This window comes from Maylandia zebra, linkage group LG14, assembly GCF_041146795.1.
Source record: "Maylandia zebra isolate NMK-2024a linkage group LG14, Mzebra_GT3a, whole genome shotgun sequence".
In the NCBI taxonomy this organism is placed as follows: domain Eukaryota; kingdom Metazoa; phylum Chordata; class Actinopteri; order Cichliformes; family Cichlidae; genus Maylandia; species Maylandia zebra.
Genome location: NC_135180.1, coordinates 14,050,530 through 14,063,233, shown reverse-complemented (window position 1 = coordinate 14,063,233; position 12,704 = coordinate 14,050,530). Strand labels below are relative to the sequence as shown.

Genomic DNA, 12,704 nt, shown 5'->3' with positions numbered 1-12,704 from the left:
TCTGCAACATCAAGAAACACAGCAGCCCAGCAGAGAGTCATGTATTTGATGTCCAAAATAAACTACTCAGGTAGCAGGCTCTCATTTCAAGCATTGTTGCCTATTTTGTTGGGTCACTTGTAAACCCCTAAAATGCAATGCACCTGGCTAGCACTGTATAGACAGAAACACTCAGTAATCTAGCCTCATCCCTGGAGATTACTAGAAAACGTATTTCCACCATGTCAGACAAAGAAAAGCAACTCTACAACTGAACTCATTTTATATTGGTCAAATATTGCCCATCCAAGACATACAGACAACCATCAAGGTCGGTAGGTAAACCGTTTGCTGTTTGTGTAGATATGTACTAAATAACACATACATGGATGGGTAGCTGTACCAGGGGGCAGAAGGGTAGAATATTAGATGGAAAAACAAACAGGTTGAAAGTGAGGCAGAGGAAAATGAAAACCATGTGAAATCAGGACTCATGGGAGGAAACAGATGAGTGACTTTGTGCAAATGTCATCTCATTAGAAGGAGGAGGGAAAGAGGGAGCAGAATAACGAGAAGGCAACTGCAGCAGTCCATAGTAAATTTACTCCACGCTAAAGCACAAAGTAGGCCCCACACTGCGGAACAGAGAGAGAGAGATGGACTGTTCAGAACACCAGCCAGGGACACCATGCTCCATATTTTATTTTATGAAATTATGCCTCTTGTCCTCCCCTCCTCTTTTCTGAAAAAAAAAGAGACAACGACACAGATTTGTTAATCTTTCTTACATACAATAGCTAAAACTGTGGCACACTGCTGAGCAGCACAAATGACTGCAACTTTTCCCAAACTTGCAGTATTTTCAGAAAGGAGAGTGGGCCATGGTCTCAGGGGACCTGAAATTCACTAGCAAACAATACGAATGCAGAGCTTTAGAGCAAAGGCAGCAGCAGAACTTGCAGAGGGTTGAGATTCACCTTCTCTCCCTCACTCTCACTGTACAATTTTCTGCACCCCTTTCTTCTCTCTTTCTCCCCCACCTCTCACTTTCTCTCCAACATACTGGGTCAGCTGAGCTCCTGCACTGCAGCATAGATGAGTGATGTGTTAAAGGGTTTTTCATGATCTCAGTAGTAAGCAAACTATAGCTTTTTTTTTTTTTTTTTTTTTGGGGGGGGGGGGGGGGGGCTTTTCATTATGCTTTTAAATTCTCTTTTTATGAAAAAGGACAATCTTAAACCTTATATTAATTATATTAATGCTTATATTAATTTGCAGAGGCACTGAAAATCATCACAAAGTTGTTGTGATGAAATGTTTCTATGCAGATGAAAATGTAGTCTTCTAGGACAATAATGTCCACATCCACAAGGCACAAGAGGTCATCAGTGAGTATGAAAATGATATGCTACTTGCTTTGCAATCACCAGAGCTCCACCCATTTGAACGCTTATGGGAGATTTTGGGCTCATATATTAGAGAACATGCTTCGTTACAGACATCAAAGCTCTAAATGAGGGCATAAATATTTAAAGGTTCTATTCCTACACAGAACAGATTTATTTTAAATCACTTAAGCTCATCACTATTGAATGAAATGTGCTTATATCATGTAAAAGAAAAGTCTTTCTGTTCACAGATGCTAGTGCTATGGCCAAACCTACAGCAGATTTAAATTTAGCACTTTCATGACACCACAAAGACAACCAGAAGTTAGTTGAGTCATCAGCATTATCACAGAAAACTTAGATAAGCTCTGAGAAACAAAATAAATATAGAAAGGCTAGAGAGAGCGTTACCCAAGTCTCCCACCACACACCAACACACATATGCATAAAAAGTAGAACGTGCCTTTGTATACAGCACCTGCAATAGACTGCAACTTCAGCACCATGGTCAGAGACAGATTGGCTTTTTCAGCAAACTGGAGATAATTCTCTGTTTCCCAAATGGAGAAAGCATATCACGCATTACACACACACACACACACACACACACACACACACACACACACACACACACACACACACACAAATGCAAAATATACATGGTCACAACCCTTGCTTCCTAACACGCTGTCTCTGTACTTTATACTCTTTCATTTCAGGCTCTTCAAGGCTGACTGTGTGTCTTTCTATCTATCTTCCATCATCCTATCATTATGTCCTCTGCCTTCTCCTCTGGCAAACTATACCACCTATAACACCATACCTAACACCATTTGAGATCAAATAAAAGTCTGCATGTCACAGTCACTTTTGGGTTACTGATTCCATACAACATAAAGATTTTCCACTTACATTTACATCAAATGCTTGGAATAAACTCAGTAGTTTGGAGAGCCCACAAAAGCTTATCTAATAAACTTGTGGTATAGCTTAAATGAGTTCATATGAAACAGCACGGCCATGGTCAAGGATTAAATCAGTCAATTAAAATAGAATTATCTGTTATTTGTGTTCGTTTGCTTGCATTTGCCTATATTATATTATACTTCATACATTTTTGTGATAACTGCATGATGAAAAAAGGCAGTCAGTCTAAAATTACCAGTAAACTACCAATCAGTTTTCATCAATAGCCTGATAAAATTAAGGTGGAAACAAACAAAAGCTCTTGCAATATCAGCACAGATCTTCTCCTTCAATATGATTTCGAATTTGTTTAAATAATTAGATGGAGCCAAAGCCCAGAATCACAATGAAGCATTTAGGCAGGCAGTAAAACATAAGTAGAGAAAAGAATCCATAAAACAGAGATACGGTAACACAGTGAAAGCAAAGAACAAACCAAAACAGCACCAAAAAACCCCACATTAGCCTTGCTGGTGTAGAAACCTTGAGAGAAGGAATAGGTTAACTCAAATGCCAATTTCAACATCAATAGGTAAAAGCAATTTTCCACATGGAAAAGAAACATGCATCAATCCTGTTCTCCTATTGGTCGCCTTTATCTAGCATTCCACTAAAGTATGAAATCACTTGGAGATATTAGCGCAGGATAACAAGAGGATTTATTGGGATAAAACCACTCAGCATGAGATAATGGGACAAAGCCCAGCACTCATTTGTGAAATACTATGGTGGGTGGGTTAGGATAAAAGGTAGCCAAGATACTGGGGTAAAGCAAAATTATTAGTGATCCCATTTTTTTTATGAATCATTAAAAAAGAAATGATGGTGTGACTTGCGAGTCGACAATGTAATGCATTATATTTTTAATCAAATTGAGTGCACACTAAAAATGCTGATCATATATTTTGACCTTAGGGTCAGTCAGATAAAGGAAGCTTTTATGTGTGTTGCTATATATATATATATATATATATATATATATATATATATATATATATATATATACGTGTGTGTGTGTGTGTGTGTGTGTGTGTGTGTGTGTGTGTGTAGTTGCATTTGTGCATAAATGTATCTGCATATGTGTGTAAGTGATACAATTTAAAGCAAGAGCAAATTTCATCAGGGAGCAGTGAAAAGCTTTCTGAAGCAGAAAACAAAGACCCTTGACTTTATGCAACCATGCGTCTACAGGCTTTATGTGAGTGTGGCTTCTACACATTTGAGCAATAATTATTTGAAAATAAACAATGAATACAACACAATGTAAAATGTTACATACTATGCGAGTTTATAGACCAGATCACTGATATTGGAGATGACTGTTTGACTAGCTAAGGGCATTCTTATTTAACAGGAAAATATCAGGTGTGCTACTTTTCTTTCACTTAATGTAGGCTGACACATATGAACCAACTCTCACCATTCCTACAAAACCCAGTACATATCATCCCCATTTTCAAAACAATGTAAACACGGCTTCCTTCCATAGATGATCACAAATGTATCAAAAACACAGAACTTCTTCTTTTAATAATTAGAATTTCACAAGATCCTATGACAGCATCTGTTCTATAGCATCTTCACCCAAATGTAGCAGGTTCAACCATATATTTCTTAATTTTTCTTTTTTGTCTGCCATGGGCCCAGAAATGAATGAGGCTTAAACATGGACATTTGAATTATTACAAAACATTAAATTAATCAAACGTTGAGTCCTGTGGAGCAGAATAATGGAGGTTAATTTACCTTAAACCATTTATTAGTTGTCAACAACAAATAAATATATATGTATATGTGCATGTGCATGTGCACACACACGCACATGTTTGTGGAGCAAAAGGGCAACAAATGTGAAAAAAATTAAGCGGTTATGAAACTGAAGTTAATCAAATTTATGTCACTGCATTTTATTCACATTTCTTTGTTTTATATATATATATATATATACTTTAAAAATAATTCATATGACCATTCATCTGAATATGAGATTGTATGACCTTTTAGGATGAACAATTTGTGCATCACCTCATAACTGCATCAAATCTAATAAATGCCCAACTGAATCTGAACACCTTTTTATCGCCCTCCAGTGGAGCGAATCCACACTGCTACTGTGGAGGGAGTCACAGAAATTAGATGTGCAAATTCAAAGAGCATCTTCCAATCACGTTTTCATTCACCCTCTCAATTACTCTTTATTAGCCTACATCAGCAATACCCGTTTAGATAATGACAATCGCAGCATGCCTCACTGATTTGGTATCAACTGCTATATCCACTTCAAACCCCGCAGCATTCACGTGACGTGTTGTGGCATTGCACTTGATTTTTGCTCCAGGTATTATCCAACTGAGACCAGCAATGTAGAGGTGAAAAAAACGGTACACTAAGACATTCAGCAGGTAAAGACCATAGGGAATACTATGAATAGACATAAAAATTTTTAGGAAAAATAAATAAATCTGGTTATCTTACCAACACTTAACTTAAAACGTATATAAATTTAGTACTAATCTGAAAAATATCACTAAGCTGAACTTAGTTTAAATGTTTTTTCCCGCTACATTCTTGTCTAGCACACTGTTATTCTGACTCTAGCAGCATTTTCTCATGATGGCTGACCAGAGCTTCATCATGCCTTTTTGTAACAGGACACCCAATATAGTCCCTGTCAGTAGTGCTCCACACACACGTCCCTGCCCAATTCAGCCTTTCATCATTTGATTGAAGAGTTTGTTTTTATTAAGAAGGCTATACCAGACGCATAATCACTATACACTGATTTAACATTACCTTTACAATTAAATTCTTCACTGAAATTACAGAATAAATATATGCACATTTTTCTTCAAATCTTTGTGAGAGAGAAAACATTAAAAGTGCCTCCTACAAAGCCGTTAGTGGGTGGCGATGGGGAATCCAGAAGTAATGGAGGGGTGGGGCGGGGGGTTGGGGAGAAGGGGGAGAAGGGTTGGGTCTTAACAAAGTGTGTGGAAATATCCAGAAAACCTTCGGCATTGTCTTATAGTAATATTCACAAATGTTTTTGCCATCCGTGCGTCGGCGCATCCTTTTTACGAGAAGCACCCTGATATAGACAGAAGTCCTCATTAATAGTAATAACCATATTAATAAGATATAAAAATTAAATAGAACACTGAACTGTAAATGCGTTGCAGTATCTCTGTTCATAATGTCATTGGATAGTTCTGAGAAAATCCTCTCACTTCCTGCACCGAAGCAAGTGCATGCAGCAAACTGCAGTTCATTTTAATATATATATGTATATATATTCTTTTTTTCTCTCTTTTGATCATTTCCTACAAACTTAATGTGCACGGCCTCCGGGTGTTTGTACATCCTAGTCAGGGGAAAAAGAGAGAAAGAAAAACCCCAAAATCAGGGAGACGTCCAGCTCCCGTGCGTCTTCAGTGAATCTGGTACAGCATCGTGTAATTCCATAAAAATGGATTTTAGTGACAGATGTAGGATGGTTTGTATGTTTTATTCCCCAGTGCCCCTCTTGTTTCTCTTTTCCTCTCTCGTGGACTTATTGAGATATTTATATATTATAAAAATAACGGCTGTTGACATTGCTGGCTACTCTGAAAAAAAGGCACTTAATTGAATTATCTGAGAATGGCCTCTCCTCCAAAGTGATTTGGGGGGGAAACATTGTGACTGTAATATAATATTTTATTTTATATCATGCTGCATTTTCAAGTTGGTTTTTTTATGCTTGTTTTGTTTCATTTTTTTAACATGGATTTTGGGTGAGTTTGTTTTGAGGGTGGCAAAGTGAATAAGTTGACGTTGTGTCTTTTTTTTTTTTGTCCATGGGCTAGAGATGTTAAAACCGATAAGACTTTTCCAAGACTTCGAGGTAATCCGGCTTGGTTTGAAGTTTGGCCCTCAACTCAAGGTAATCACTTTGGGACGGGTCGGGGTAGCAACCTTTTCCCGCTGTGAAAAGCAACGTCTCCTTTAGCCGTGCATCCTGCTGCAAATCAGGGTACTGCATGCCTGGTGGGTGTGCATGCGCCACATGCATGTCCTTTAATTTGGGTACTGTCCCATACAAACAGTCTACAAAACCAACAGTAGGTGTGGGCCTCTGACTGTCAATCACTGTTGGGCAGAGCCCTCCATTCTCATGAAATCCTGCCATGTCAGCCGTGGTGTGGTTGGCTGTAACAATGGTGTTGAGCTGAGAGTTGGAGACAGCCAGGGTCCACTCTCTCTCTTTCTCTAATAAGGTTCTGTAGTTACTGTTGCTACTGCTCCCATTGTCTTTCTTCTCAGAAAACTGTGCTCTCTCCTCCTCTGCTATCTCCCCTTCTCTAGGTTTATAAATGGGGTTGTTACACATCTGAGTCACAGGATGAGGGATGTAATCATAGACGTGGCCATGAGCATGTGTGTGACTAGCATGGGTGTGTGTGTGCATACTCTGCGTAGGTTTCTCTGGTGTGCCAGTGTTCCCGGAACTGCTTTGCCTTGGTGGGTCCTCAAAAATTCTGCATTGCATTTGGATCCCTGTCAGATCTACCTCAGAACGTTTCCGGAAGGGCAACTTTTTCCGGCGACGAAGAACAAAAGCAAAAAGCCCAGCAGCCACAAACACAGCAGATATGAAGAGGATTAATAGGCTAAGGATGAGGACAGACAGTGGGACAGCACCTCTCCCACCTGCCACCCCCATGTCAGAGCTCCCTGTGGTGAAGTCATTCCCACCAGGCAGAGCTGGGGATGGGCCTGAAGAATATTTAAGCTCGGGACAGATGACTTCAACCTCAAGTGAACGCAGATCCTTCCCAAAAGCAAACTCTGGTGTCTTACAGATGACATCTCCAACTACAATAACAGAGGAGAGCTTTTCCAACCACTGTTTGAGGGGAATGATATCACAGGAGCAGTCCCAGGGGTTCTGATGGAGATCAATCTGGACAATCGAGGTCAGATGCTCCAGTACACCATGCACGGGCAAGGAAAGGAAGTAATTGTTGCGGAGGTTGAGACGTGCAAGGTTGGTTCCAGCAAAGGCATCAGTGGGGAGGGAACGCAACAAGTTGTCATTGAGAAAAACCAGCTGGAGATTTGGCATCAGGGAAAAGGAATGAGGCTGTATTTCACGAATGACATTATACTCAAAGTAAAGATAACTCAACATATGAAGCCCCCGAAACATCCCAGGGGTGAGTCTCTCAATGTCATTCCCATTCAAATATAAACTTTTCAAGTTCGGTAGGTTGATAAAGGCGCCTTCCTGGACATAAGATATCCGATTGTTACCTAAATGCAGTAAATCCAAACTTGAGAAGTTCCAGAAATCAGAACGATAGATCTTCTGTATTAGGTTTCCACTGAGATACAATTTCTTGGCATTGAGGGGCCGTGGAAGAAGCTCTGAGATGTTATGAAAGCTTTTCTCTTTACAGTTTACCGTTAGCCCCAGGTCATTGATATGAAGATTGCAAATACATCCAGCAGGGCAAATTATTGGAATAGGGGGCCTTGTTTGATAACCTGCAATTGGGGGCTGGTTGATGCCTGGGTAGATGCTACGAGGAGTTGGGGGGTTCTTTGTGGGTCGAGGTCGTTTGGTGGGTTTTACAACTCTTTCCTTGTATTCCACAGAAGAGGCTGTGTTGTGAAAGGAGGAGAGCATTGAGGAAGGTTTAGTAGGCCATGTGTTCTCATTGTTGAATGGAATCCTGGGAATTCCCAGCTTGGCCTCTATCTCTGCATCCGAGAGCAAAGGACAGAGCTCACTGCGTTTGATTTCCCTTAAGTCTTTCCCATGTAAGTGGAAAGGATATTCACATGTGATTTCACCCACTAAAGCTGTGTAGGGAATTCTCTCCAGCCATGTTTTTAACTGGACAATTTCACAGACACAGTTCCAGGGGTTCTCCTCTAGCTGGATTTCCATTAAGCTCCTCCCAATATACTCCAGTGTGCCCTTGTATGGCAATGTCTTTAGTCTGTTTCCTCTCAAGTCCAGATGTGTGAGTGACACAGACCTAAAAAGATAATTTGGGAGCACAGGAATCAGATTGTCATTTAATATAAGTACTCTCAATTTGTGAAGGTGTCTGAATGCACCACTTTCAATCCTTTTGATAACATTGTAATCTGCCTGGAGATACTCTAAACTATCCAAGCCCAGGAAAGTGTCATTCCGGAAAACTTCTAGTTTGTTTTCATGCAGGAACAGCCGTTTGAGTATTCCTAAGCCATTGAACGCTCCGGCGTGAATATCTTGCAAGGCGTTGTTGCCCAGATTAATGGATATGGCATTGTTAAGGTGGAGGAAGCTGTTAAAGTAAAGCTTCCTCATGGAGTTTCTCTGCAGGTTGAGCTTGAAGGGCCGGCTCCATATCTGGGAGATCTGGCTGATATTTGTAAATCCTTTATTGTCACAGTGGACGTGGAAGATGCCCTCTTTGACCTCACAGTAGCAGGGCTCGAAGCAGGGCTCGTCGATCTCCTCCGAGTCCTCCAGTAGTGGGATCGGCGTGGTCCATCCTAAGGCTATGGTGCTCAGCAAGGTAACCCACAGCATCCTTGCTGACACCAAAGGGATGAAGTCTTGGCTCCAGGGACAGAGCCACTTCACAACACTGCAACAGAAAACAGAGAAGGAGCGGAGGAAGGGCGGGGGTGGGGGAGGGAAGCGGGTGTCGTAATTACACATACAGGTACACGCATGCCCTCAACCAAGAAATGTTTGTGTCAAAAAAGACAGGCAGATGGGATAGAGAGAAGAGAGGAGAGAAGAGGAGGTCACATTAGTTTCAGTAGAATGCAAGGCAAATCTTGAAAATAATACCAATGAATTAGAAAATCATGGAACCCTACTTTCAATTTTGCAATATTGAAGAGTATTTAAAAAATATGTGTGAGGCATCTTTGTAGGGCTAATATGCTGCACAAACAAATCTCTACATTAAGACAGTTAACTTTACCAAATATGATGGAAAAAGTCATTTGTTATGGAGCAAATATGCTGGTAAGCACGCAGAAAATCACCTGAGATATTTTTATCACATTGAATAAAGAAGGTAACCACAGCAGGGTGAGGTTAGTGGTGAGTATAAGTTGCCCCTTCGCAGTATTTATTGCATAACAGGGACATCAATCCCTCTTTCAATAAACTAGAGTCCAGAAAAGCTTGGTGGAAATGGGAGCAGGTGTTTTGAAGGTCTAACGCTGGATGAAGACGGGATAAGGTGCCCGCTTGGTATCCACAGTGGGGCTAAATACGGATTATTGTGACGCTTTCTTATTTTTTTTCTCCTTAAAATTAAATATCAGCACAATTAAATATCACTATTATGACTCAAGCAAATGTGACAGAAGAAATATATACGCCTGAAAAATACGTAAACAACGCCACTACAGCTTCACTGTCAAATGTAAAAACGTCAGTAACGTGTTGAAATAGGTAAAATAGTTTCGTTAATCCGATCTGCAGAAAACGAGAAATTACAGCCCTTTGCCTGGGGTTAATTCCCTGTATAACTGAAACATTAGTGTCTATTCCAGCGTAGTTAAACCTGTATTTTTTTTCCTAAAATGCCCTCAATTGAACTTTTTTTTCAGCTACTGAAAACATTTGAAGACTGGATGTGAATCGGAAAAAGTAAAGCGAAATAACGCAGTGGCCGAATCTGCTGCTCCGAGAAGCTAAGATGTAAGGCGGTATCTTCGTGGATCCAACCGTCATATGATTAATAAGATCATATATATATATATATATATATATATATATATATATATATATATATATATATATATATATATATATATATATATTGTAAAATGTCCAGTTGCAAAACAAAAAAAATGTTTTGTTATATAAAAATAATAGAGCCAGTCATCTAAAAGGAATAATAAAAAAAAAACTTATCAAAGATTCTTCCAAATCTTTACGGTAATAGGGATAAAGTATCTCCATCCTTCTCCCTTCGAACACACACACACACACACACACACACACACACACACACACACACAGAGAACGTCTTGTCTTAATGCTGTGACTTTTCATACATGCACGCACAGCGCTCTCCGTTCAAACGAAGGCATTAAAAAATCCAGGGAGATGCCCTACGACTGTCTGTGGGAGTGAAGACGCTGTCCGTGGTGCTGAAATCAAAAGCCCAGCGACAAGGGTAAAAAAACGAAAGAAAAAAAAGACGGAAAACATGTTTTGTAATCCCCAAAAATGATGTGACGGAAAAAAGTAGGGAAAAAATCCTTCATGCAATTCCCTCGTTGAAAAAATCACTGTTTTCATTCCCAACTCTGTGCATAATCCTCCACGATTTATCGTTTCAACTTCCGTAGTGGGGATCAAAAAAGCGCCGATGCGATGCCAAAAAGGTAGTAATAAAATTTAAAGAAAATTTAAAAAAAATATATGTATATACTAAACGCCGTTTTATATTCCCTTGGGGTGTATCAGATCGTTTAACATACGTACTTAGTTTAGTAGGATTCCAACTTCACATATCCTCCTGCAGTGTGTCCTGTTGTTGCCCGGTGCGTCCCGCTTAGCGTCCGATGTCCGGCTGTGAGGACGAGAAAGAGAAATGGGGGGGGTGTGACCGAGGCGTAAGAAAGGAACAGGAGGAAACACACAGAGAGAGAGAGGAGGGCATTGAGGATGGAAAGAGGAAGAGATGCGCATGTAAATGAGCCGGGGATGAGTTAAAAGTACTGCTTATCTTGCGTGGTAATTCCAGTACAACCTGGAAAAAGATTAAACTTGAATTTAAATCATACTAAGTTATGGTGAAATTATTATACTGCACAACTTACAGTCCAAAAAAAATAGAGAATATGCCCTCTTCGCGCGCGCGCGCACACATACGAAACCGTTGCTGTCAAGACAGAGCAGAGAGCAGAGCGCTTATTGAAATACATGCCAAGCATAATGCAGTAGGCTTTCGTCGTGACATTGGCAGGAAATTTCCGAATAAAGAACGAATCGGTTCACCACTGATCAGTTAACTAGATGCCGGTGATCCGTTATCCTCGATATATGAAGAACGCTTGTTGTCCCATTTTGAAGTCTGTGGCTATGCAGACACCGATAAGCACGGCAACACACACACACACACATTCATGCACACATCTGCGTAAGGCTCCCCATATGATGCACATGCACATGGAAACAGCCTATAACCACTCACCAATTGCAAAGCATCGGGGAAAGACCACTAGTTTGAATCTTGTTAGATCTCCTTCTCCCCTCCTCTCCTTTTCCCTCTCTCTCTATCTCTCGCCCTCTCTTCTTCTTCTTCTTCTTCTTCTTCTTCTCTCTCGATCTCTCAGTGGCTGAGGCAAAAGAGAGAAGAAATGAAGACGTGATAGGAATGCGATCTCTGCCACTCTCACTCTCCGGTTACTCTGACTCTCTTCCCTTCTTTCTCCTCTACATTTTTTCCCTCTCAAAGCAGTTTGCTTAAAATGCAAGTCCTCGGCTTGTGTCCGTCCACTTCCCCTTCCACCACTTTACCCCCTCCCTCCTTCTCCACAGCCGCCCCCCGGGTGCGCGCTCAACAACGGTATAGCTGGGTGCAAGTATTTTCCTCTCGGTTTCAGGACCGCGTTTCTTTCCGGCTCAGCAGTAGAAGGAATCTGTGGATCATATCGACTGTGGCTGGGTCAGCTGCTATCTTTTTTTCTTTCCCTTTCTTTTTTTCCTCGGGTATGTTTCCCTGTCGTGCGTCAGAGGAATGAGGGACAGAGCTGGGGAGGTGGATGGGGTGAGGGGGTGAGAGACGCAGAAAGAGAGAGAGCGATCTGGCGGCGAGAGAAAGAGGAGGAGGGGAGGAAAGCGAGTGATGGGGACGGCTGCTCTATGGTTCTGGATGCTGCCGAGAGGAGAAGAGGAAGGGAAGAGAGAGTGGGGAGCGCTCGGGCTTTCGCGGCGGGGACGCGCGTCACGGATAAATAGATAAATAAATGAGTGAGAGTCTGGGAGCGAGAGCCGTGCGGGCTGGGTGAAACTACGAAACCTGTGGATGACAGTCAGGACTCTCCCTCTCTCTCTCTCCTTATGAGGCTTATCTAATTATAATCACAATGATACTCAGTTCTTTCGCTGAGCATATTTATTCGGCGTTAGTTGCGAGAGCAAATTGTGGAGTTAGCAGCCCCTCACCCTGCCAATACCTCCTCTCACTGCTGTGGAAACGCAGAGGGTGGCCACGACTATCTACAGAAGGCGGGGGAGAGAGACAGAGAAGCACAGAAAGCTTCATTTTTCTCATCCACTTGCGTGCCTTCCCCCGCCTCGCCTCCAGCGGGCAACACAAGCCCGTGTTGTGAGCGGCAAACCAAGCCACAGCTCACGAAGAC

General features: G+C 41.3%; 1 protein-coding gene across 2 annotated transcripts; it reads right to left on the bottom strand.

The window, feature by feature from the left end:
* Positions 1-3,597: 3,597 nt before the first annotated feature.
* On the bottom strand, positions 3,598-12,300 carry slitrk3a (SLIT and NTRK-like family, member 3a). 2 transcript variants are annotated; one of them, XM_014408639.3, is made up of 4 exons: positions 11,534-12,300; positions 11,160-11,221; positions 10,822-10,909; positions 3,598-8,956 (listed from the first exon to the last, which is right to left on the bottom strand). In XM_014408639.3, exon 4 carries the CDS (start codon positions 8,896-8,898, stop codon positions 6,184-6,186), a length of 2,715 nt encoding a protein of 904 aa, XP_014264125.1. In that variant the 5' UTR covers positions 8,899-8,956; positions 10,822-10,909; positions 11,160-11,221; positions 11,534-12,300; the 3' UTR covers positions 3,598-6,183. The 2 variants fall into 2 exon arrangements, with proteins under 2 accessions (XP_014264125.1, XP_004561432.1); XM_004561375.3 differs by lacking the exon at positions 11,160-11,221.
* Positions 12,301-12,704: the final 404 nt, after the last annotated feature.